Below are 25,632 nucleotides of genomic sequence, written 5' to 3'. Positions count from 1 at the left end.
ACTCGTTAAATCTTGCCAACCTGAAAATTATTAATTTCTGCCGTTATTGTTTCTTGTTAGCCAGCTAATTCTCCATCCATATTAAAATATTACTCCCTACACCTTGAGTTGTTATTTTGCATAGCTACTCTTAATGTGGCACTTTGTCAAATGCCTTCAGAAAATCAAAGTAAATTATGCCTACAGGTCCCTCATTATCAATGTTGCTTGTTACTTTTGCAAAGAATTCTAACAAATTAATTAAATGTAATTTCCTTCCGCAATCCCACGTTTACTCTGCCTAGTTGCATTGAGATGATTGAAGTCGATAAAATTGAGATGCGTAGGTAGGGTTGATGGTCAGAATCTTTTTCCCAGAGTTGAAATGTCTCTTTCTATGGGGCCTACATTTAAGGTGAGAGTGAGAACGTTTAAACGAGATGTAAGGGGCAAGTTTTTACTCAGAGTTGTAGGAACCTGGAAGGCGGTGCCAGGGCTGGTGGTGGAGAGATACGAAAGGGGTGGTTAAGAGGCTTTTAGAATATACAAGGAATGGTACAATATAACCCAACAGCAGGCAGAAGAGATGAGTTTAATTTGGCATTATGCTCCACACAATATCGTGGGCTGAAGGACCTGTTCCTGCTGTGTTACTCTATATTCTTTGTTCTGTGAGATTTCTAAATGACTTCACATAATATGTTAAATGAGAGAACATCTGTATGATGGAGATTAATTGAACTGACTGGTATTTTCTGTACGAGAATGCGAGGGTGCTAAGGATTACTGCTTAAGCACCATCAAATATGATGTCATCTGAACTGGTTGGGGTAAGCAATTAGAGAGTCAGTCCAACTCATTCATGCCAACTAAATATCCTAAATAAATCCAGTCCCATTTGCCAGCATTAGATCTATATCCCCCTAAACCCTTCCTATTCATATACCCGCCCAGATGCCTTTTAAATACTGTAATTGTACCAGCCTCCCCCACTTTCTCTAGCAGCACATTCCATACATATACCATCCTCTGTGTGGGATCCCTTTTAAATCATCCCCCTCTCACTTTAAACCTATGCCCTCTAATCTGGACTCCCCCATCCCATGGAAAAGACCTTGTCTATTTACCCGATCCATGCCCCAAATGATTTTATAAACCTCTATAAGGTCACCCCTCAGCCTCCTATGCTCCAGGGAAAACAGCCCCAGCCTGTTCAGCTTCTCCCTGTAGCTCAAATCTTCCAACTCTGGCAACATCCTTATAGATCTTTTCTGAACCCTTTCAAGTATCACTGAGGAACAAAGACACCTTGGTGTAAGTCCAGAGATCCCTGAAGGCATCAGCATAGGGAGACAGGGTGGGGAAGAAGGCATAAGGGATGCTTGCCTTCATGAATGGGTCAAAACGTGTGGCGCTGGAAAAGCACAGCAAGTCAGGCAGCATCTGAGAAGCAGGAGAATCAATGTTTCAAGCATAAGCCCTTCATCAGGAATGAGGTTTATGACCCAAGGGGGCTGAGAGATAAATGGGAGAGGGTGGGGCCAGGGGGGAAGGTAGCTGGGAATGCAATAAGTAGATGAAGGTGGGAGTGAAGGTGTTTGGTCAGAGATGAGGGTGGAGTGGATAGGTGGGAAGGAAGATGGACAGGTAGGACAGTTCAAGAGGGTGGTGCCAAGTTGGAAGGTTGGATCTGGGAAAAGGCGGGAGGGGGGGAATGAGGAAACTAGTGAAATCCACTTTGATCCTGTGTGGTTGGAGGGTCCTAAGGGAGAAGATGAGGCATTTTTCCTCCAGGCATCAGGTGGTTGGGATTTGGCGGTGGAGGAGGCCCAGGACTTGCATGTCCTTGGTGGAGTGGGAGGGGGAGTTAAAGTGTTGAGCTACAGGGCGGGGGTTGTTTGATGCATGTGTCCCGGAGATATTCTCTGAAACGTTCCACAAGCTGGAATCCTGTCTCCCCAATGTCGTAGACTACAGGGTAGTGGGGTTGTTAGTGCGGTTTAATGGTGTGTAGAATATTTGCTGAAAATGTGTTGCTGGAAAAGCGCAGCAGGACAGGCAGCATCCAGGGAACAGGAGAATCGACGTTTCGGGCATAAGCCCTTCTTCAGGCTTATGCCCGAAACGTCGATTCTCCTGTTCCCTGGATGCTGCCTGACCTGCTGCGCTTTTCCAGCAACACATTTTCAGCTCTGATCTCCAGTGTCTGCAGACCTCACTTTCTCCTGTAGAATATTTGAGTAAGGAACCCCTGTCAAGTTTCACAACATTCTTCCTGGCGCAGGGAAACGAGAATTGCAGGCAGTATTCCAAAAGTGGCCGAACCATTGTCATGCACAGCAGCAACATGGCCTCCCAGCTCCTATACTCCGTTCACTGACCACAAAGGCAAGCATCTGAGGAGTAATACCTACATTGTCTCTCTCATAGTCTTGTAATAATGTCTATCACACCCAGGTAACTTCTACTTGGGTAGAGGTAGAAGCTTCTGCTGTCGTGAAATATACTGTATCTTGTTGATGACATGAGCCTCTACTGGTTAGAATTCCAATAGCTTTTTCTCCACCACATAAGACAAACCAGACCGTGTCAATCCCTACCAAGAAAGAGGGTGGGGACAGCAAATCTGCCAAAGTATTGCTGCAAGGAGATTAGGCAGATTGTGGGGGAGGGGTCATTGCTGTGTTTGATTGGCCATTAAACTGGGAGGGTTTAAACAATTTTGGCAGGGGGGTGGGAATCGGAGCCACATGTCTGATAGGGGGTCAGTTGCAGATGGGACAGTGACAGGATATATTGAATCCATCAGGAAGGTTTCTCACGCTAAGAAACAAAGGGATCGGGTTAAACTGTGTCTGCTTTAATGCAAGGAGTGTCTGGAATAAGAGTGACGAACTTAGAGCATGGGTCAGTAGTTGGGGCTACGATATTGTGGTCATTACAGAGACATGAGTTTCACAGGGACAGCAATGGTTGCTAGATGTTCCAGGGTTTAGAACATTTAAAAAAACACAGGGAGGGTGGAAAAAGAGGAGGAGGTGTAGCATGGCTAATCAGAGAGTGCATCACAGCTACAGAAACAAAGGTTGTTGAGGAAGGTTTGTCTACTGAGTCAATATGGGTGGGAGTTAGGAACAGCAAGGGAACAGCCACCGCACTGGGGGTTTTCTACACACCCCCTAATAGCAGTAGGGAGATTGAAGACCACATGGGTGGGCAGATTCTGGAAAAATGCAAAAGTAGCAGGGTTGTTGTTATGGGTGATTTCAACTTTCCCAATATCGACTGGAACCTCCTTAATGCAGATGGTTTGGATGGAGCCGTTTTTGTCAGGTGTGTTCAGGAGAGTTTCCTTACTCAGTATGTAGACAGATTGATGAGGGGAGAGGCAATTTTGGATTTGGTGCCCGGCAACGAGCCAGGACAGGAGTCACGGTGGGAGAGCACTTTGGTGAAAGTGATCATAACTGCCTCACATTTAGCATAGCCTTGGAGAGTGAAAGGAGCAGGTACCGAGGGAAGATATTTAATTGGGGCAAAGGAAATTATGACGCTATCAGACAGGAGTTGGGAAGTACAGCCTGGGAGCAATTGTTCCACAGAAAGGGCACAGCAGACACGTGGAGACTGTTTAAGGAGCAGTTGTTGCGAGTGATGCACGAATTTGTCCCTCTGAGACAGGTAAGAAGGGATAAGATTAAGGAGCCTTGGATGACGAGAACAGAGGAGCTTCTCATGAAAAGGAAGAAGGCAGCTTAGGTAAGGTGGGGGAAGCAAGGATCTAGCACAGCTTTAGAGGGTTACAGGCTGACTAGAAAGGAACTCAGAAATGGACTGAGGAGAGCCAGGAGAGGGCACGAAAAAGGCTTGGCAGGAAGGATTAGGGAGAACCCAAAGGCATTTTACTTATACGTGAGGAATAAGAGAATGATCAGGGAGAAGGTAGGGCCGATCAGGGATAGCGTAGGGAACTTGTGAGTGGAGTCTGAGCAAATGGGGAAGCCCGAAATGAGTTTTTTGCTTCAGTTTTCACCAAGGAAAGGGGACTTGTTGTGAAAAAGAACTTAGAGGAGCTGGGATAGAGTCTTGACCAGATCAAGATTGATGAAGTTGATGTGCTAGAAATTTTGGAAAACGTTACGATTGATAAGTCCCCAGGGCCAGACCAGATTTATCTGCTCTGGGAAGCGAGAAAGGAGGTTGCTAAGCCGCTGGCGAGGATATTTGCCTCCTCACTCTCCACGGGAGTCGTACCAGAGGATTGGAAGGAGGCAAATGTTGTTCCTCTTTTCAAGAAGGGGAATAGGGAAATCCCTGGCAATTACAGACCAGTCAGTCTCACGTCTGTGGTCAGCAAAGTTGTGGAAAGAATTCTGAGGGATAGGATTTGTGACTATTTGGCAAAGCATAGTGTGATTAAAGGCAGTCAGCATGGCTTTGTGAGGGGCAGGTCATGCCTCACAAATCTTATTTTGTTCTTTGAGAAGGTGTCAAGACGGGTTGACGAAGGTCGAGCAGTGGATGTGGTGTATATGGATTTCAGCAAGGCATTTGATAGGGTTCCCATGGTAGGCTCATTCATAAACTCAGGAAGTATGGGATACAGGGAGATTTGGCTATCTGGATTCAGAATTGACTGGCTGACAGAAGGCAGAGAGTGGTTGTAGATGGAAAGTATTCTGCCTGGATGTCAGTGTTGAGTGGGGTCCCGCAGGGCTCTGTTCTTGGGCCTCTGCTCTTTGTAGTTTTTATAAATGACTTGGAGGAGGAGGTTGAGGGGTGGGTTAGTAAATTTGCAGATGACACAAAGGTTGGAGGTGTCGTCGATAGTATTGAGGGCTACTGCAGGCTGCAGCGCGACATAGACAGGATGCAGAGCTGGGCTGAGAAATGGCAGATGGAGATCAACCTGGATAAATGCGAAGTGATGCATTTTGGAAGGTCGAACTCAAATGCTGAATATAGGATTAAAGATAGGATTCTTGGCAGAGTGGAGGAACAGAGGAATCTGGGTGTGCAAGTACATAGATCCCTCAAAGTTGCCACCCAAGTGGATAGGGTTGTTAAGAAAGCGTATGATGTTTTGGCTTTCCTTAACAGGAGGATCGAGTTTAAGAGCCGTGAGGTTTTGCTGCAGCTCTACAAGTCCCTGGTGAGACCACACTTGGGATATTGTGTCCAGTTCTGGTCGCCCTACTATAGGAAAGATACAGAGGCTTTGGAGAGGGTGCAAAGAAGGTTTACCAGGATGCTGCCTGGACTGGAGGGCTTGCCTTAGGAAGAAAGGTTGAATAAGCTTGGACTTTTCTCTCTGGAGAGAAGGAGGAAGAGAGGAGGCCTGATCGAGGTGTACAAGGTAATGAGAGGAATAGATAGAGTCAATTGCTAGAGACTTTTCCCCAGGGCAGGGAAGGTATAAAGGAGACATCAGAGGTAGCTTCTTTATGCAGAGAGTTGTGAGTGCATGGAATGCGTTGCCAGCTGTGGTGGTAGAAGTGAAGTCATTGGGGACATTTAAGCGACTGCTGGACATGCACATGGATAGCAGTGAGTTGAGGGGTGTGTAGGTTGTTACTATATTTTACATTAGGATTAAGTCTCGGCACAACATCGTGGGCCTAAGGGCCTGTTCTTTGCTCTACGTTTCCATGTTCTATGTTACACTTTTGCAAAGAGCCACTTTGTGGGTGAAGTGATGCTGGTTAGATCAAATACAGAGCCCAGGTGAACACTGGGCTTTGCTGAGGTGGCCAAGCAGTAACAAGGGAAGGCCAAGATTTTTATCCTCCCCAAGTCCATTGGTTAGTTTTCACTTGAACATCAAAGGCTGAGAACTAGCCATAAGACTATAAGACATAGGAGCAAACATTAGGCCATTCAGCCCGTCGACTCTGCTTCACCATTCAATAGAACATAGAACATAGAACAATACAGCACAGAACAGGCCCTTCGGCCCTCGATGTTGCGCCGATCTGTGAACTAATCTAAGCCCCTACAGTATCCTATCAATATCCATGTGCTTATCCAAGGAGTGTTTAAATCTCCCTAGTGTGGCTGAGTTAACTACATTGACAGGCAGAGCATTCCTCGCCCTTACCACTCTCTGAATAAAGAAACTGCCTCTGACATTTGTCTTAAATCTATCACCCCTCAATTTGTAATTATGCCCCTTCATACAAGCTGATGTCATCATCCTAGGAAAAGGACTTTCACTGTCTACCCTATCTAATCCTCTGATTATGTTTCTATTAAGTCCCCTCTTAGTCTTCTTCTTTCCAATGAGAACAGACCCAAGTCTCTCAGCCTTTCCTCATAAGAGTTTCACTCCAGACCAGGCAACATCTTGGTAAATCTCCTCTGCACCATTCCCAATGCTTCCACATCCTTCCCAAAATATGATGGCCAGAACTGTGCACAATATTCCAAGTGCAGCCGTATAATTGCAGCATGATATTGCAGCTCCGGAACTCAATCCCTCTACCAATGAAACCTAACACACCGTATGCCTTCTTAACAGCACTATCCACCTGGGTGGCAACTTTCAGGGATCTATGTACATGAACTCCAAGATCCCTCTGCACATCCACAATACTTCCACACACAACTTCCCACTTCTTTCTTTGACTGGCCCTATTCCTCCCCTTATCACCCTTTTATTCCTCACATACCTATAGAAAGCTTTAGAGTTTTCCTTTATTCTATTTGCTAAAGACTGCTCATGTCCTCTCTTTGCTCTTCTTAACTCTCTCCTTAAATCCTTCCTAGCTGATCTGTAACTCTCCATCACCTCATCTGAACCATCTTGTCTCATCATTACATAAGCCTCCTTCTTCTGCTTAACAAGAGATGCAATTTCTGTAGTAAACCACGGTTCCCTTACTTTATCACTTTCTCCCTGCCTGTCAGGGACACACCTTTCAAGGTGTTCCTTAAACCAGCTCCGCATTTCGATTGTCTGCATCCCCTGCATTTTGCTAGCCCATTCTATGCCTCCAAACACTTGCCTAATCGCATTACCCTTGCCCCATCGATAACTCTTGACCTGTGGCATGTACCTATCCCTTTCCATCGCTAAACTAAACGTAACGAATTATAGTCACTCTCTCCAAAGTGCTTACCTACCACTATATCAAAGACCTGGCCTGGTTCATTACCAAGCACCAGATCCTGTGTGGCCTCCCCTCTTGTCGGCCCTTCGACATACTGTGTCAGGAAACCCTCCTGCATACATTGGACAAAAACTGATCCATCCGATGTACTAGAGTTACAGCATTTCCAGTCAATGTTGGGGAAGTTAAAATCCCCCATAGTGACCACCCTGCTCCTTTCACTCCTACCCAGAATCATTTTGCCAATCCTCTCCTCCACCTCCCTGGAACTCTGCGGAGGCCGATAAAAACTCCAAGCAGCGTGACCTCTCCTCTCCTGTTTCTAACCTCAACCCATACCACCTCAGTAGACGAGTTCTCGTCAAAAGTCCTTTCAGCCACTGTTATACTGTCCTTGACTAAAAAGGTCACACCTCCCCCTCTTTACTGCCTTCCCTATTCTTAATGAAAGATCTAAACCCTGGAACCTGCAACATCCCTTCCTTACCCTGCTCTATCCATGTCTCCGAAATGGCCACAGCATCCAGAAGTCCCAGGTACCTATCCATACTGCAAGCTCACCTACCGTATTTCGGATCCATCTGGCATTGAAGTAGACACACTTCAAACCAGCTTGCTGTCTGTCAGCACACTCCTGTGACCGTAAAGTCCTGTTCATGCCCTCACTTCTCTCATCCTCCTGTGCAATAGAATGGCTGATACATTCCTCAACCCCATTCTCTCGCTTTCTCCCTTGATCCCCCTGACAATCAAGAACCTATCTATCTCTGTCTTAAATATACTCAATGACTTGGTCTCCCCAGCCTTCCATGGCAGTGAATTCCATAGATTCATCACTCTCTGGCTGAAGAGGTTTCTCCTTATTTCCATTCTAAAGGGTCCTCCCTTTACTCTAAGGCTGTGCCCTCGGGTCCCAGTCTCTCCTACCAATGGAAACATCTTCCCAACATTTGCTCCTCAAAGATCAGCAAGGCGGCCTTTGGGTGGAGCCGCAGAAAATGGGAGAGATACTAAATGAGTATTTTGCATCAGTGTTTACTGTGGAAAAGGATATGGAAGATATAGACTGTAGGGAAATAGATGGTGACATCTTGCAAAATGTCCAAAATACAGAGAACAAAGTGCTGGATGTCTTGAAATGGGTAAAGGTGGATAAATCCCCAGGACCTGATCAGGTGTACCCTAGAACTCTGTGGGAAGCTAGAGAAGTGATTGCTGGGCCTCTTGCTGAGATATTTGTATCATCGATAGTCATAGAACATAGAATATAGAACATTACAGCGCAGTAAAGGCCCTTCGGCCCTCGATGTTGCGCCGACCTGTCATACCAATCTGAAGCCCATCTAACCTACACTATTCCATGTACATCCATATGCTTGTCCAATGACGACTTAAATGTGCTTAAAGTTGGCGAATCTACTACCGTTTGCAGGCAAAGCATTCCATACCCTTACTACTCTCTGAGTAAAGAAACTACCTCTGACATCTGTCCTATATCTATCACCCCTCAATTTAAAGCTATGCCCCCTCGTGCTCGCCGTCACCATACTTGGAAAAAGGCTCTCCCTGTCCACCCTATCTAACCCTCTGATTATCTTATATGTCTCTAATAAGTCACCTCTCAACCTTCTTCTCTCTAATGAAAGTAGCCACAAGTCCATCAGCCTTTCCTCGTAAGACCTTCCCTCCATACCAGGCAACATCCTAGTAAATCTCCTCTGCACCCTTTCCAAAGCTTCCACATCCTTCTTATAATGCAGTGACCAGAACTGTACACAATACTCTAAGTGCGGCCGCACCAGAGTTTTGTACAGCTTGTACAGTCACAGATGAGGTGCTGGAAGACTGGAGGTTGGCTAACATGGTGCCACTGTTTAAGAAGGGTGGTAAGGACAAGCCAGGGAACTGTAGACAAGTGAGTTGGGAGGTCATCTTGCGGCTGTTAGGTCACTGTTGGAATATTGCATGCAATTCTGGTCTCTCTGCTACCGGAAAGATGTTGTGAAACTTGAAAGGGTTCAGAAAAGATTTACAAGGATGTTGCCAGGGTTGGAGGATTTGAGCTCTAGGGAGAGGCTGAACAGGCTGGGGCTGTTTTCCCTGGAGCGTCAGAGACTGAGGGGTGACCTTATAGAGGTTTACAAAATTATGAGGGGCATGGATAGGGTAAATAGACAAAGTCTTTTCCCTGGAGTGGGGGAGTCCAGAACTAGAGGGTATAGGTTTAGGGTGAGAGGGGAAAGGGACCTACGGGGGCAACTTTTTCACACAGAGGGTGGTGCGTGTATGGAATGAGCTGCCAGAGGAAGTGGTGGAGGCTGGTACAATTGCAACATTTAAAAGGCATCTGGATGGGTACATGAATAGGAAGGGTTTGGAGGGATATGGGCTGGGTGCTGGCAGGTGGGACTAGATTGGGTTGGGATATCTGGTCAGCATGGATGGTTAGGACTGAAGGGTCTGTTTCCGTGCTGTACATCTCTATGACTCTGTGACTCTATCTACTCTGTCCAGACCAGTCAGTATTCTGTAAGTTTCAATTAGATTCCCCTCATCCTTTAATGCATAAACCCAGAGCCCTCAAACGTTCCTCAGATGTTAAGGTTTTCATTGCTGCTCTGAACACGCTCCATGGCCAGTCCATCCTTCCTGAGATATGAGGCCAAAAACTGCACACAATTCTCCAAAATGTGGTCTGACCAGAGTCTGATAGAGCCTCAGAAGTACATCCCTGCTTTTATATTCAAGTCCTCTCAAAATAAATGCTATAATTCCATTTGCCTTTCTGTCTATTGACTCAACCTGCAAGTTTACCTTGAGAGAATTCTGGATTAGAACTCCTAAGTCTCTTTGCACTTTAGAATTCTGAATTTTCTTCCATTTAGAAAATAGTCCATGCCTCTATTCTTCCTACCAAGGTGCATGACCTCACACTTTCCCACGTTGTACTCCATCTGCCATCTCTATGCCTCCTCTCCTAACCTGTCCAAATCCTGCTGTAGCCTCCCCGCCTCCTCAATGCTACCTGTCCCTCTGTCTATCTTTGTGTCATCTGCAAACCTAGCTAGAATGCCCTCAGTTCCTTCATCTAGATCGTTAATGTATAAAGTGAAACGTTGTGATCCCAACACTGACCCTTGTAGAACACCACTTGTCACCAGGTGCCATCCTGAGAAGGCCCCTTTTATCCCCACTCTCTGTTTTCTGACAGACAGCCAGGCTTCTATTTATGCTAGCACCTTGCCTCTAACACCATGGGCCCTGATCTTACTCAGTAGCCTCCTGTGTTGCACCTTATCAAAGGCCTTCTTAAAGTCCAGGTAGATAACATCCATTGGCTCTCCTTCCTCTAACCTCCTCTTTACTTCCTCAAAGACGTCTAGCAGATTTGTCAGGCATGACCTCACCTTGATTAAACCATGCTGACTCTGTCCTATTTTGCGTTACACTCTGAAGCATTCAGAAATCTCATCCTTCACGATGGATTCCAGATTCTTACCGATGACCGAGGTTAGGATAATTGGTCTGTAATTTTCTGTCTACTTGCCTTGCTCCCTTTTTAAAACCTTTGCGATTTTCCAGTCCTCCGGGATCCTCCCTGATTCTCGTGATTCCTAAATGATTACTAGTAACGTCTTTACTATCTCTTCAGTTACCTCCCTGAGAACTCTGGGGTGTAGATAATCTGGTCATCATGATGGCCCTATGCCTGAAACGTCGACTCTCCTGCTCTTCAGATGCTGCCTGATCTGCTGTGATTTTTGTGTGCTACACTTTTGATCGCTGACTCTCCAGCACCTGCAGTCTTCACTTTCTCCCAGAAACTGATCTGGACTATCCATATCAATAGTGTGGCTACAAGAGCAGGTCAGAAGTTAGGAATCCTGTAGTGGGTAACTCACCTCCTGATTCCTCAAAGTCTATCCATCATCTACAAGGCACAAGTCAGGAGTGTGATGTAATACTCACCTGGATGAGCCCAAACAACACACAAGACACTTGACACCATTCAGGACAAAGCAGCTTATCTGGTTGACACCACATCCACAAACATTCACTCCCTCCACCATCAACATTCAGTAGCAGCAGCGCATACTAATGAGGAGATCTACTGCAGAAATTCACCAAGGCTCATTCGGCTGCACCCTCCAAACCCACGACCATCTCAAAAGACAATTACAGTACTTGCATGGAAACACCACCACTGGCAAGTTCCCCTCCAAGCCACTCACCAACTGGACTTGGAAATATATCACCATTCCTTCACTGTTGCTGCGTCAAATCACTCCATAACAGCAATATGAAAGTACCTGAATCATAAAGTCTGCAGTGACAATTGGCAGTACTCACCAATTTTATTCCCAATTGAATTCAAATTTCTCACCTGCCAAGGTGAGTTTCAAACCCATGAACTCAGCGTATTCACCTGGGCCCCGAGGTTACAATTCACTGATGTTACACTCAGTATCATCTCCCCTTTCCAACTCATCCTCACATCCCCACCCCATCCCCGCCCCAAATGGCAACTCCTCCTCCCCACTAATTGCCAACAACTTCTCCTCTATCAATAGCATGGATTTTTGAAGATTGGATTTAACTGTGAGAGAAACTCTTCTCCCATCTGTTGGAGCTGCTTTGCAACCAAAGGCTGAAGGGACTGGCAACATTTATGTTCTGATAGCTCCCAGTTGCTCGACACCCTGCTTGAGCACAGTCCTTTTGTATATTGTTATAGCCCAACAGGTTTATTTGAAAACACTAGCTTTCAGAGCGCTGCTCCTTCATTAAGTGCTTACGAGAAGTGGAAGACACAGAATTTATAGGGAAAAGATCATGCAAACACGAGTTGTATGACCCTTTGATATTTTCCTTGTAAATTCTGTATCTTGTCTTCCATTCTCACTTACCACTGATGAAGGAGCAGTGTTTTCAAACAATGACAGCGTGATTTTTGACTTTATCCAACTCAGTCCAACACTGGCACCTGCACATCATTTGCATATTGCAAAGGATAATCCAATGAGATCTTACTTCACAATCTTTACAGCAGGAGCCAGAGGATGAACATTTCGCCCCACGTTTTAATTTGCAAGTCGATGGTTCACAGCAGGGGTCTGGACAATCCTGAGGGCAAAACAAACAGATATTACGATCTCCTGAAATGACATCTCAACATACGTACTGGTTTCAATGATTCTCGACCAAGGGGACTATGTAGAGGTGGCCTTGCTCTGTATCTAGCCATGTGGTGTATTGTCCTAGGAGGGTTGGGTGGGGACAGCAGAGGAGAAACATTTTTCTGAATTTAACTACGTGCTGCACGTGTTCTGCAATTTCATAATGGGAACAGTGTCGACCCAATATTGTCCCAGGAGTGTTTGAAGGGGACAGGGTCTGGTCAACTACTGCTCCCTCAGGTTCCCTTAACCCTGCTCCCAATGCTACATAATCCCAGATTCCCTTTACCCTGCTCACATTGCACCCCAAGGTTCCCTTCACCCGGTACCCACTGGACCCCCAGGTTCCCTTTATCCTGTTCCCACTGGACCCCCAGGTTCCCTTTACCCTGTTCCCACTGGACCCCTAGATTCCCTTTACCCTGTTCCCACGGGACCCCCAGGTTCCCTTTACCCTGTTCCCACTGGACCCCCAGGTTCCCTTTACCCTGTTCCCACTGGACCCCCAGATTCCCTTTACCCTGTTCCCACGGGACCCCCAGGTTCCCTTTACCTTGTTCCCACTGGACCCCCAGGTTCCCTTTACCCTGTTCCCACTGGACCCCTAGATTCCCTTTACCCTGTTCCCACGGGACCCCCAGGTTCCCTTTACCCTGTTCCCACTGGACCCCCAGGTTCCCTTTACCCTGTTCCCACTGGACCCCCAGGTTCCCTTTACCTTGTTCCCACTGGACCCCCAGGTTCCCTTTACCCTGTTCCCACTGGACCCCCAGGTTCCCTTTACCCTGTTCCCACTGGACCCCCAGGTTCCCTTTACCTTGTTCCCACTGGACCCCCAGGTTCCCTTTACCCTGTTCCCACTGGACCCCCAGGTTCCCTTTATCCTGTTCCCACTGGACCCCCAGGTTCCCTTTACCCTGTTCCCACTGGACCCCTAGATTCCCTTTACCCTGTTCCCACGGGACCCCCAGGTTCCCTTTACCCTGTTCCCACTGGACCCCCAGGTTCCCTTTACCCTGTTCCCACTGGACCCCCAGATTCCCTTTACCCTGTTCCCACGGGACCCCCAGGTTCCCTTTACCTTGTTCCCACTGGACCCCCAGGTTCCCTTTACCTTGTTCCCACTGGACCCCCAGGTTCCCTTTACCCTGTTTCCACTGGACCCCCAGGTTCCCTTTACCCTGTTCCCATGGGACCCCCACGTTCCCTTTACCCTGTTCCCACTGGACCCCCAGGTTCCCTTTACCCTGTTCCCATGGACCCCCAGGTTCCCTTTACCTTGTTCCCACTGGACCCCCAGGTTCCCTTTACCCTGTTCCCACTGGACCCCCACGTTCCCTTTACCCTGTTCCCACTGGACCCCCAGGTTCCCTTTACCCTGTTCCCACTGGACCCCCAGGTTCCCTTTACCCTGTTCCCACTGGACCCCCAGGTTCCCTTTACCTTGTTCCCACTGGACCCCCAGGTTCCCTTTACCCTGTTCCCATGGGACCCCCAGGTTCCCTTTACCTTGTGCCCACTGGACCCCCAGGTTCCCTTTACCTTGTTCCCACTGGACCCCCAGGTTCCCTTTACCCTGTTCCCACTGGACCCCCAGATTCCCTTTACCCTGTTCCCACGGGACCCCCAGGTTCCCTTTACCTTGTTCCCACTGGACCCCCAGGTTCCCTTTACCCTGTTCCCACTGGACCCCCAGGTTCCCTTTACCCTGTTCCCACGGGACCCCCAGGTTCCCTTTACCCTGTTCCCACTGGACCCCTAGATTCCCTTTACCCTGTTCCCACGGGACCCCCAGGTTCCCTTTACCCTGTTCCCACTGGACCCCTAGATTCCCTTTACCCTGTTCCCACGGGACCCCCAGGTTCCCTTTACCCTGTTCCCACTGGACCCCTAGATTCCCTTTACCCTGTTCCCACGGGACCCCCAGGTTCCCTTTACCCTGTTCCCACTGGACCCCCAGGTTCCCTTTACCCTGTTCCCACTGGACCCCCAGGTTCCCTTTACCTTGTTCCCACTGGACCCCCAGGTTCCCTTTACCCTGTTTCCACTGGACCCCCAGGTTCCCTTTACCCTGTTCCCATGGGACCCCCACGTTCCCTTTACCCTGTTCCCACTGGACCCCCAGGTTCCCTTTACCCTGTTCCCATGGACCCCCAGGTTCCCTTTACCTTGTTCCCACTGGACCCCCAGGTTCCCTTTACCCTGTTCCCACTGGACCCCCACGTTCCCTTTACCCTGTTCCCACTGGACCCCCAGGTTCCCTTTACCCTGTTCCCACTGGACCCCCAGGTTCCCTTTACCCTGTTCCCACTGGACCCCCAGGTTCCCTTTACCTTGTTCCCACTGGACCCCCAGGTTCCCTTTACCCTGTTCCCATGGGACCCCCAGGTTCCCTTTACCTTGTGCCCACTGGACCCCCAGGTTCCCTTTACCTTGTTCCCACTGGACCCCCAGGTTCCCTTTACCCTGTTCCCACTGGACCCCCAGGTTCCCTTTACCTTGTTCCCACTGGACCCCCAGGTTCCCTTTACCCTGTTCCCACTGGACCCCCAGGTTCCCTTTACCCTGTTCCCACTGGACCCCCAGGTTCCCTTTACCCTGTTCCCACTGGACCCCCAGGTTCCCTTTACCCTGTTCCCACTGGACCCCCAGGTTCCCTTTACTTTGTTCCCATGGGACCCCCAGGTTCCCTTTACCCTGTTCCCACTGGACCCCCAGGTTCCCTTTACCCTGATCCCACTGGACCCCCAGGTTCCCTTTACCCTGTTCCCACGGGACCCCCAGGTTCCCTTTACCCTGTTCCCACTGGACCCCCAGGTTCCCTTTACCCTGTTCCCATGGGATCCCCAGGGTTCCCTTTACCTTGTTCCCACTGGACCCCCAGGTTCCCTTTACCCTGTTCCCACTGGACCCCCAGTTTCCCTTTACCTTGTTCCCACTGGACCCCCAGGTTCCCTTTACCCTGTTCCCACTGGACCCCCAGGTTCCCTTTACCTTGTTCCCACTGGACCCCCAGGTTCCCTTTACCCTGTTCCCACTGGACCCCCACGTTCCCTTTACCCTGTTCCCACTGGACCCCCAGGTTCCCTTTACCCTGTTCCCACTGGACCCCCAGGTTCCCTTTACCTTGTTCCCACTGGACCCCCAGGTTCCCTTTACCCTGTTCCCATGGGACCCCCAGGTTCCCTTTACCTTGTGCCCACTGGACCCCCAGGTTCCCTTTACCCTGTTCCCACTGGACCCCCAGGTTCCCTTTACCTTGTTCCCACTGGACCCCCAGGTTCCCTTTACCCTGTTCCCACTGGACCCCCAGGTTCCCTTTACCCTGTTCCCACTGGACCCCCAGGTTCCCTTTACCCTGTTCCCACTGGACCCCCAGGTTCCCTTTACCCTGTTCCCACTGGACCCCCAGGTTCCCTTTACTTTGTTCCCATGGGACCCCCAGGTTCCCTTTACCCTGTTCCCACTGGACCCCCAGGTTCCCTTTACCCTGATCCCACTGGACCCCCAGGTTCCCTTTACCCTGTTCCCACGGGACCCCCAGGTTCCCTTTACCCTGTTCCCATGGGACCCCCAGGTTCCCTTTACCCTGTTCCCATGGGATCCCCAGGGTTCCCTTTACCTTGTTCCCACTGGACCCCCAGGTTCCCTTTACCCTGTTCCCATGGGACCCCCACGTTCCCTTTACCCTGTTCCCACTGGACCCCCAGGTTCCCTTTACCCTGTTCCCACTGGACCCCCAGGTTCCCTTTACCCTGTTCCCATGGACCCCCAGGTTCCCTTTACCCTGTTCCCACCGGACCCCCAGGTTCCCTTTACCCTGTTTCCGCGGGACCCCCAGGTTCCCTTTACCCTGTTCCCATGGGACCCCCAGGTTCCCTTTACCCTGTTCCCACTGGACCCCCAGGTTCCCTTTACCCTGTTCCCACTGGACCCCCACGTTCCCTTTACCCTGATCCCACTGGGCCCCCACGTTCCCTTTACCCTGTTCCCACTGGACCGCCAGGTTCCCTTTACCCTGTTCCCACTGGACCCCCACGTTCCCTTTACCCTGTTCCCACTGCACCCTCATGTTCCCTTTACCCTGTTCCCACTGGACACCCAGATTCCTTTTACTGTTTTCCTATTGCCGCTGCCACTCCAAGTGTGTATTTTTATTTTAAAAACAACTCCTGCAACCTTGTTTGCTATTAGTGGCTCGACTCCTCTCATATTTCATCTTTTTCCCCTTACTGCTTTTCAGTTCTCCTCTGCTGACTTTTTAATGGCCACCCAATCCTCTGACTTCCTCCTAATTTTGAACACATTGCCTGCTTTCTCTTTGTGTTAATGTATTGCTGGTCAGCCATGGTAGCCTCCTTAACACGTTTCTTCTTCTTTCTGAGACCTGGATGTATATGTGCATACGTCATTAAAGGTGTTGGAACTAGTAGAGAGAGCTCTTGATACTGAACGTAGTATTCCAGACTTCATAAATAAGGACATAGAGTATGAGAGCAACTTCAGTGTCAAGGTGCATTTTTACTGTTAAATGCATTTCATGCTCACATCTTGCCTTTTGAACTTTTCCCTGCCAGAAGAACGTTTACTGTTTATATTTAAGGGATCCAGTTTAAGAGAGCCGAGTCTGTTGTAGCACAATCATATCTCCAGCAGTAAACCTTCACAGCTGCCTTGCATGTATCTTTAATCTGCTGCAGACATGGGTAAGGGTGGTACTGTTGGACTGCAGTGGTTCAAGAAAACAGCTTACCACCACCTTCTCAAGGGCACAAGGGACAACAGGATGGCCACAGTGAGGGTAGGGCCAATCAGGGATAGTGGAGGGAACTTGTGCCTGGAGTCAGGCAAGGTAATGGAGGTCCTCAATGAATACTTTGCTTCAGTGTTGTTTGTGAGGACTGTGTAAAACAGGCTGATATGTTCAAACAGATTGATGTGAAGGAGGAGAATATGCTGGAAATTTTGAAACACATGAGGATAGATAAGACCCCTGGGCCAGACGGGATGTTTGCCCCAGGTTACTACAGGAAGTGAAGGAAGAGATTGCTGTGCTTTGGCGTTGATTGTTGCATCCTCACTGTCCACTGGAGTAGCACCAGATGATTGGAAGGTGGTAAGTGGTATTCCCTTGTTCAAAAAATCCTGGGATAACTCTGGGAATTATAAACCAATCAGTCTTATGTCAGTGATGGGCATGGGATACAGGGAAATCTGGCTGTCTGGATACAGAATTGACTCGTCCATAGAAAACAGAGAGTAGTAGTAAATGGAAAGTATTCAGCCTGGAGCTGGGTGACCACTGGTGCTCCGCAGGGATCTGTTCTGGGATCTCTGTTCTTTGTGCTTGACACCTGCCCTGCCTTATTTCCCAAGAGTTTTGCACCTTCTCTAGTACCTACATCCACATACTGAATCAGAAAATTGTCTTGTAAGCACTTAACAAATTCCTCTCCATTTAAACCTTTAACACTATGGCAGTCCTAGTCAATGTTTGGAAAGTTAAAATCCCCTACCATAACCACCCTATTATTCTTACAGATAGCTGAGATTTCCTTACAAGTTTGTTTCTCAATTTCCCTCTGACTATTAAGGGGTCTATAATACAATCCCAATAAGGTGATCATCCCTTTCTTACTTCTCAGTTCCATCCAAATAACTTCCCTGGATGTATTTCCGGGAATAACCTCCCTCAGCACAGCTGTAATGCTATCCCTTATCAAAAACACCACTCCCCCATCTCTCTTGCCTCCCTTTCTATCCTTCCTGTAGCATTTGTATCCTGGAACATGAAGCTGCCAGTCCTGCCCATCCCTGAACCATGTTTCTGTAATTGCTATGATATCCCAGTCCCATGTACCTAACCATGCCCGGAGTTCATCTGCCTTCCCTGTTAGACCCCTTGCATTGAAATGAATGCAGTTTAATTTATTAGTCCTACCTTGTCCCTGCCTGCCCTGACTGTTTGATTCACTTCTGTTCTCAGCTGTACCCGTCTCAGATCGATCTCTTTCCTCACTATCTCCCTGGGTCCCACCTCCCCACCTTACTAGTTTAAATCCTCCCAAGCAGCTCTAGCCAATCTCCCTGCCAGTATATTAGTTCCCTTCCAATTTAGGTGCAATCCGTCCCTCTTGTATAGATCACTTCTACCCCAAAAAAGATTCCAATGATCTAAAAATGTGAATCCTTCTCTCCTATACCAGCTCCTCAGCCGTGCATTCACTTGCTCTATCCTCCTATTCCTGCCCTCACTAGCTCGTAGCACCAGGAGTAATCCAGATATTATTACTCTTGAGGACCTCCTTTTTAAATTCCTGCCTAACTCTCTGTAATCTCCCTTCAGAATCTCAACCTTTTCCCTTCCTATGTCTAGGTTCAGATGTGGACAATGACCTCTTGCTGGCCCCTCTCCCCTGTGAGAACATTCTGCACCCTCTCTGAGGTATCCTTGACCCTGGCACCAGGGAAACAACACACCATTTTGCTTTTTCTCTGCTGGCCACAGAAACATCTGTCTGTACCTTGGACTACAGAATTCCCTAACACAATTGATCTCTTGGAAGCCGACGTACCCCTCGTTGCATTAAAGCCAGTGTCAATACCAGAAAATTGGCTGCTCGTGCTGCGTTCCCCTGAGAATCCATCACCTCCTACATTTTCCAAAACAGCACACTGTTTGAAATGGGTATATCCACAAAAGACTCCTGCACTAGGTGCCTACCTCTCTCACCCTTCCTGGAGTTAACCCATCTATGTGACTGTATCTGAGACTTTCCCCCCTTCCTATAACTGCCGTCCATCACATACTGTTGCTGTTGCAAATTCCTCATCGCTTTTATCTGTCTTTCCTCCCGATCCTCTCGATCTGATAAGATTTGCATCCAACAGCATTTATGGCAGATACAATCCGCAGTAACTCTTTAAACTCCCACATCTGACAAGAAGTACATATCACTGTATTAAAGGCCATTTTTGCTCCTTCACAATCTACAGACCCAGAAAATAACACCGTCTTATTTCGCTACAAACACTGCCCCAGGTTAAATTAATAGTTATGGCTTTTAAGTTTAAGTTAAATTTTAAGTTTAATCAAGAGACATATCTCCAAACACATATAATCAAGAAAGATCCCACTCTACTCACTACTGCAGCCTTTCTGTTGGACAGACTTAAAACAACGATTAAGTTATTTGATTCTGTGCTGTGAACTTCGCCCAAACAGGTTCCTCCAAGATTAGTTGTGAATTTCACTGTTTGTTAATTTTTCCATAAATCAAGAAACTGGAGTGACCTCCTCAGGATATAGATCTCGATAAATAAAGTGAAGACATCACATGGCTGATCAGGAACCTTTCCCACTCTTAGCATGCTATTGGTGTGTTTGGCTACATTATGAACTCAGTGTCCGTGGCCTGGAGTGGAACTTGAACCCAGAGCTTCTGGCTCAGAGGTAGGGGCATTACCCAACATGCCTGCAGATCTACTTAAGCTTACAACAGCTGGTACTCCCAGATAAATCTCCGACACAAGTACTGAGAAGAGCTGGATATGTATACATTCCGAGATCAGCCAAGATTGAGGTTCTTCAGACTGGTATACTGTCGGAACTGAAAGTAAATATTGCTGGAGATCACAGCAGGTCCTGCAGCATCAATGGGGAGAAAGCAAGCTAACGTTTCAAGTCTGAATAACTTTTCATCAGTCAAGTGGACTCTCATATAATTATTGAAACATACAGTACAGAAGAGGCCCTTCAAGTCATTGCTGCCAAGACTACATTAAATCAATACTAGCCCCATTCTCCAGCACTAGGTCCACAGCTATAAATGCTATGACATTTCAAGTGCTTGTCTTAAGTAGTTTTTAAAGGTTGTGAGGTTACCTATTATACTCTTTTGATAAACAAATTTGAAGAAATTAAGCCAAGTTAAAACACAGCAACTCTGAAGGGTGGATTGCAATAAAACTAAAACATTCAAATTAAATGTTAGAATTTAAATTAAAATGTCATTTTGGATGGAGATACTGTCCTTTAGCTGACATAGTGTGAAAAATCACAGGGTTTCAAAAAAGCCACTGTGCCCCCCCCCCCCCCCCCCCCCGCCGGCTCTGTCCCTAATCAAACCGTGTCCAACCCATGTGTACTCTTAATAACTATCTGTAGGAGAAGAAATATGTTCATGAGTTCTCATACCATTCAGGCTTGCTGTCTGTAGTTTCCCACATCATTTACCTGATTCCTGCTTACCTTGGGAATGCCACAGTCACACTCTTCATTTTTCTCCACATACATGTTGCCACACTCTGGCCCTGGAACCAGCTTATCAACGTCTGGCAAATTGTAGAGACATATCCCAAAACCACGAAGCAGGCTTGTCTCCAGGTCATCTTTGCTGCAGCTGCTGAACATTATTGGGAAGTTTAAACTGAGGATAAGAACACATGATAGTGTCAAAGAAGAGCAAGTTCAAAATATAACAAAGAGCAGGAACCAATGCCCATATCCACTAAGTTCATCACATCTCCCAAACCTGCACCTCTACCGCCTGCAAAGAGAAGACATTGCCACCTACAACCATTCGAAGTTATATACGGTACAACTATTCCTTCATCAGCACTGGGTAAAGCTGCTGGATCTCTCAATCCAACAGCTCTGGGGGACTATCTTCACAGCAAGAAAAACAGTGATACAATAAGATTGCTTCACTTTTCAAGAACAGTTAGGGAAAAGCAATTAATTCTGGCATGATGAAATAAATTGGATCCTGTTCCACCTGAGTAGCAATCTTGGGAACTAACATAATTTAGCTAAAGGTCACTGAAAAGACACTAGACTCAATATCAGGCACTGATTGTGAGTGCCCAAGCAATTGTGGTGCGCTTGGAGTTGGGAGGACAATGCCATAAAGTCTCAAGTCAAACATTACCAAGGAAACTTCCTGTCAATTAGCACTCCCCAAAGTAGGGGAGTCCAAAACTAGAGAGCACAGGTTTAAGGTGAGAGGGGATACATTTAAAAGGGACCTAAGGGGCAACGTTTTCATGCAGAGGCTTGGCAGAGGAAGTGGTGGAGGCTGGTACAATTACATTTAAAAGGCATCTGGATGAGTATACAATTAGGAAGGTTTTAGAGGAATATCGGTCAAATGCTGGCAAATGGGACTAGATCAGTTTAGGATGTCTGCTCGGCACAGACAAGTTGGGCTGAAGGGTCTATTTCCATGCAGGTAGATAGGATAATGAAGAAGGCATTTGGTATGCTTACCTTTATTGGTCAGAGTATTGAGTACAGGAGTTGGGAGGACATGTTGCGGCTGTACAGGACATTGGTTAAGCCACTGTTGGAATATTGTGTGCAATTCTAGCCTCCTTCCTATTGGAAGGATGTTGTGAAACTTGAAAGGGTTCAGAAAAGATTTAGAAAGATGTTGTCAGGGTTGGAGAGTGTGAGCTATAGGGAGAGGCTGAACAGGCTGGGGCTGTTTTCCCTGGGGCGTCAGAGGCTGAGGTTTATAAAATTATGAGGGGCATGGATAGGATAAACAGACAAAGTCTTTTAGCTGGGATGGGGGAGTCCAGAACTAGAGGGCATAGATTTGGGGTAAGAGGGGGCAATTTAAAAGGGACCTAAGGCGTATCTTCTTCACGCAGAGGGTGGTACATGTATGGAATGAGCTGCCAGGGGAAGTGCTGGAGGCTGGTACAGTTACAGCATTTGAGAGGCATCTGGATGGGTATATGAATATGAAGGGTTTGGAGGGATATGGGCCGGGTGGTGGCAGGTGGGGCTAGATTGGGATAGGGTTGGGATATCTTGTTGGCATGGACGGGCTGGACTGAAGGGTCTGTTTCTGTGCTGTACATCTCCATGGCTCTACGACACTGCCTCCGTGCACAAATGACCAGGACGGTCTTCAATGGGCTCTACTCTTTCCCCAGTTATACTTTTACCCTTAATGTACTTGGAAAATAACATGATATTTATCTATTTTATCTGCCATTATTCTTTCATGTCTCCATTTTGCTCTATTTTTTTTTTAATTTCCCCTTGCACATTATGCACTCCACGAGGTCATCTGCAGTTCTGAGCCCTCAGTATCTGCCAAAAGCCTCCCCTTTCCTCTTTATCCAATTTTGTAAATCAGTTGTTAGCCGAGGATCATCGTCTTTGTTTGTCCCATGCTTTATCTTTATTAGAATATGCTGGAAAGGGAGCCGGGGGATGGAGAGGGTCATTATTTGAAATTGGAGAACTCGATGTTGAGTCCTCCGGGCTGCAGGCAGAAGATAAAGTGTTGTTCCTCTAATCTGTGGTCTGATTCATTGCGACAATGCAGGAGGCCGAGGATGGACATGTCAGAGAGGGAGTGGGAAAGGGAATAGAAATGGGCAGTGATTGGGAGGTCAGGCTGGCCCTCATGGACCCTGTTGAAATTCTCAGCAAAACGTTCCGTTAGTTTATGTTTGGTCTCCCCATTGTAGAGAAGACCTCATCGGGAGCACTGGATGTAGTAAACTAGGTTGGAGAAGAGGCAGGTGAACCTCTGTCTCACCTGGAAGGACTCTGTGGGGCCCTAGATGGAACTGAGGGGGGTGGTGCGCCAGCAGGTTTTGCAGCTTTTACAACTGCATGGGAAGCCACCGAGGGGGTTCAGGGGATTGGTGGGGAGGGTGGTACCAACCAACGATTGGTGAAGGGAATGGTCCTCCCAGAAGGCAGAGAGGGGTGGGGACAGGAAAATGTTCTCGGTGGTGGGGTCGAGTTGGAGTTGGCAGAAGTGTTTGAGGATGATACGTTCAATGTGGAGTCTAGTGAGTTAGCAAGTAAGGACAACGGGAGCCCTATCTTCACTATATTTGTTGCGGGGGGGGAGGGGATGTTCAGAGCAGGGAATGGACGAGGTGTGGTCGTGGGTAATATGGATGACAGAGGGAGGGAAAGCATGTTGTTTAAAATAGGTGGACATCTGGAATGCTAGGGAGCGGAATGTCTCCTTGTCAGAGCAGATGCGATGGAGTCAGAGGAATTGGGAAAGTGGGCAAGAGTTGTTGCAGGATACAGGGTGGGAGGAGGTGTGGTCCAGGGGTTATGAGAGTCTGTGGATAAAAACTGTTGCCGGAGATGAAAATGGAGAGAAAGTGAGGACTGCAGATGCTGGAGACCAGAGTTGAAAAGTGTGGTGCTGGAAAAGCACAGCAGGTCAGGCAGCATCCGAGGAGCAGGAGAATCGACATTTCGGGCATAAGCCCTTCTTCAGGAATGAGGCTGGTGTGCCAAGCGGGCTGAGATAAAAGTTGGGGGGGGGGTGGGGGAAATTTGGGGGAGGGGCGCTGGGAATACAATAGGTGGAAGGAGGTGAGGGTGAGGGTGATAGGCTGCAGAGGGGGTGGGGGCAGAGAGGTCAGAAAGAAGATTGCAGGTCAAGAGGGCGGGGTACTGAATCCGGAGGTTGGGACTGAGATAAGTTGGGGGGAGGGGAAATGAGGAAGCTGGAGAAATCTACATTCATCCCGTGTGGTTGGAGGGTTCCTAGGCGGAAGATGAGGCGCTCTTCCTCCAGGCGTCATGTGGTCAGGGTCTGGCGATGGAGGAGGCCAAGGACCTGCATGTCCTTGGTGGAGTGGGAGGGGGAGTTAAAGTGTTCATCCACTGGGCGGTTGGGTTGGTTGGTGCGGGTGTCCCAGAGGTGTTCCCTGAAACGTTCCGCAAGTAGGCGGCCTGTCTCTCCAATGTATACGAGGCCACATCGGGTGCAGCCGATGCAGTAAATTTTGTGTGTGAAGGTGCAGGTGAATTTGTGGTGGATATGGAAGGATCCCTTGGGGCCTTGGAGGGAAGTGAGGGGGAAGGTGTGGGCTCAAGTTTTGCATTTCTTGTGGTTGCAGGGGAAGGTGCTGGGAGTGGAGGTTGGGTTGGTGGGGGGTGTGGACCTGACGAGGGAGTCGCGGAGGGAGTGGTCTTTCCGGAACACTGATAGGGGTGGGGAGGGAAATATATCCCTGGTGGTGGGGTCTGTTTGGAGGTGGCGGAAATGACGACGAATGATGCAATGTATTTGGAGGTTGGTGGGGTGGTAGGTGAGGACCAGTGGGGTTCTGTCCTGGTGGCGATTGGAGGGGTGGGGATCAAGGGCGGAGGAACGGGAATTGGAGTAGATGCGGTGGAGGGCATCGTCAACCATGTCTGAGGGGAAATTGCGGTCTTTGAAGAAGGAGGCCATTTGGGCTGCGACCACGACCAACTCCAATCCAACTCCGCCCCCATGACCAACTCCACCCCAACTCCGCCCCCACGACCAACTCCACCCCAACTCCGCCCCCACGACCAACTCCACCCCCACGACCAACTCCACCCCCACGACCAACTCCACCCCCACGACCAACTCCATCCCAACTCCACCCCACGACCAACTCCACCCCAATTCCACCCACACAATCAACTCCACCCCCAATTCCTCCGCCACGACCAACTCCATCCCAACTCTGCCCCCACTACCAACTCCGCCCCCATGACCAACTCCGCCCTCACGACCAACTCCGCCCCAACTCTGCCCCCACTACCAACTCCGCCCCCATGACCAACTCCGTCCCCACGACTAACTCCGCCCCCACTCCCAGCTCCAGCCCCACACCAGGTCCTAGCTCCCAGCCCTGCCGTATTTTCACCATCCCTCCAGACCTCCCCCTCTCTGAGGATGAACGATCAGTCCTCAGCAGAGTCCTCACCTTCATCTCCCTACGCTCCCGGATCAATGAGTTTGACACGCGGCGAGACATCAAACAATTCTTTCGCCGCCTTCGCCTCCGCGCCTACTTCTTCAACCAGGACTCCCGCTCACCCTCTGATGACCCCTTCTCCCACCTCCAACACACCCCATCCACCTGGACAACCCGTGCTGGCCTCTTACCTGCCCTCGATCTCTTCATAGCCAACTGCCGCCGCGACATTAACCGCCTCAACTTCTCCACCCCTCTGACCCACTCCAACCTCTCACCCTCGGAACGTGCAGCCCTCCACTCTCTCCGCTCCAACCCCAACCTCACTATCAAACCGGCAGACAAGGGAAGTGCAGTGGTAATTTGGCGCACTGACCTTTACACCGCTGAGGCTAAACGCCAGCTTGGGGACACCTCCTCCTACTGCCCCCTTGACCATGACCCCACCTCCCACCACCAAACCATCATCTCCCAGACCATCCATAACCTCATCACCTCAGGGGACCTCCCATCCACCGCCTCCAACCTCATAGTCCCACAACCGCTCACTGCCCGTTTCTGCCTCCTGCCCAAAATCCACAAACCTGACTGCCCCGGCCGACCCATTGTCTCAGCCTGCTCCTGCCCCACCGAACTCATACCTCGAC

General features: G+C 48.7%; 1 protein-coding gene across 1 annotated transcript in view; it reads right to left on the bottom strand.

Annotated features, from left to right (window-relative positions):
• The window catches only part of LOC148152293 (disintegrin and metalloproteinase domain-containing protein 12-like), a 236,154-nt gene that overhangs the window by 86,852 nt on the left and 123,670 nt on the right, over positions 1-25,632 (bottom strand). The window contains exons 12-13 of the mRNA XM_087985877.1: positions 20,517-20,694; positions 12,120-12,212 (exon numbers count right to left, since the gene is read on the bottom strand). Of these exons, the coding sequence (XP_087842003.1) occupies positions 12,120-12,212; positions 20,517-20,694 (271 nt within the window). The remainder of the gene's footprint in view (positions 1-12,119; positions 12,213-20,516; positions 20,695-25,632) is intronic.

This window comes from Chiloscyllium plagiosum, unplaced genomic scaffold (genome assembly GCF_037043375.1).
Source record: "Chiloscyllium plagiosum isolate Xiang-an unplaced genomic scaffold, Cpla_swu_hap1 HiC_scaffold_1, whole genome shotgun sequence".
In the NCBI taxonomy this organism is placed as follows: Eukaryota; Metazoa; Chordata; class Chondrichthyes; order Orectolobiformes; family Hemiscylliidae; genus Chiloscyllium; species Chiloscyllium plagiosum.
Note: the sequence above shows the minus strand (reverse complement) of the source record. Positions and strands in the feature narration are given on the sequence as shown.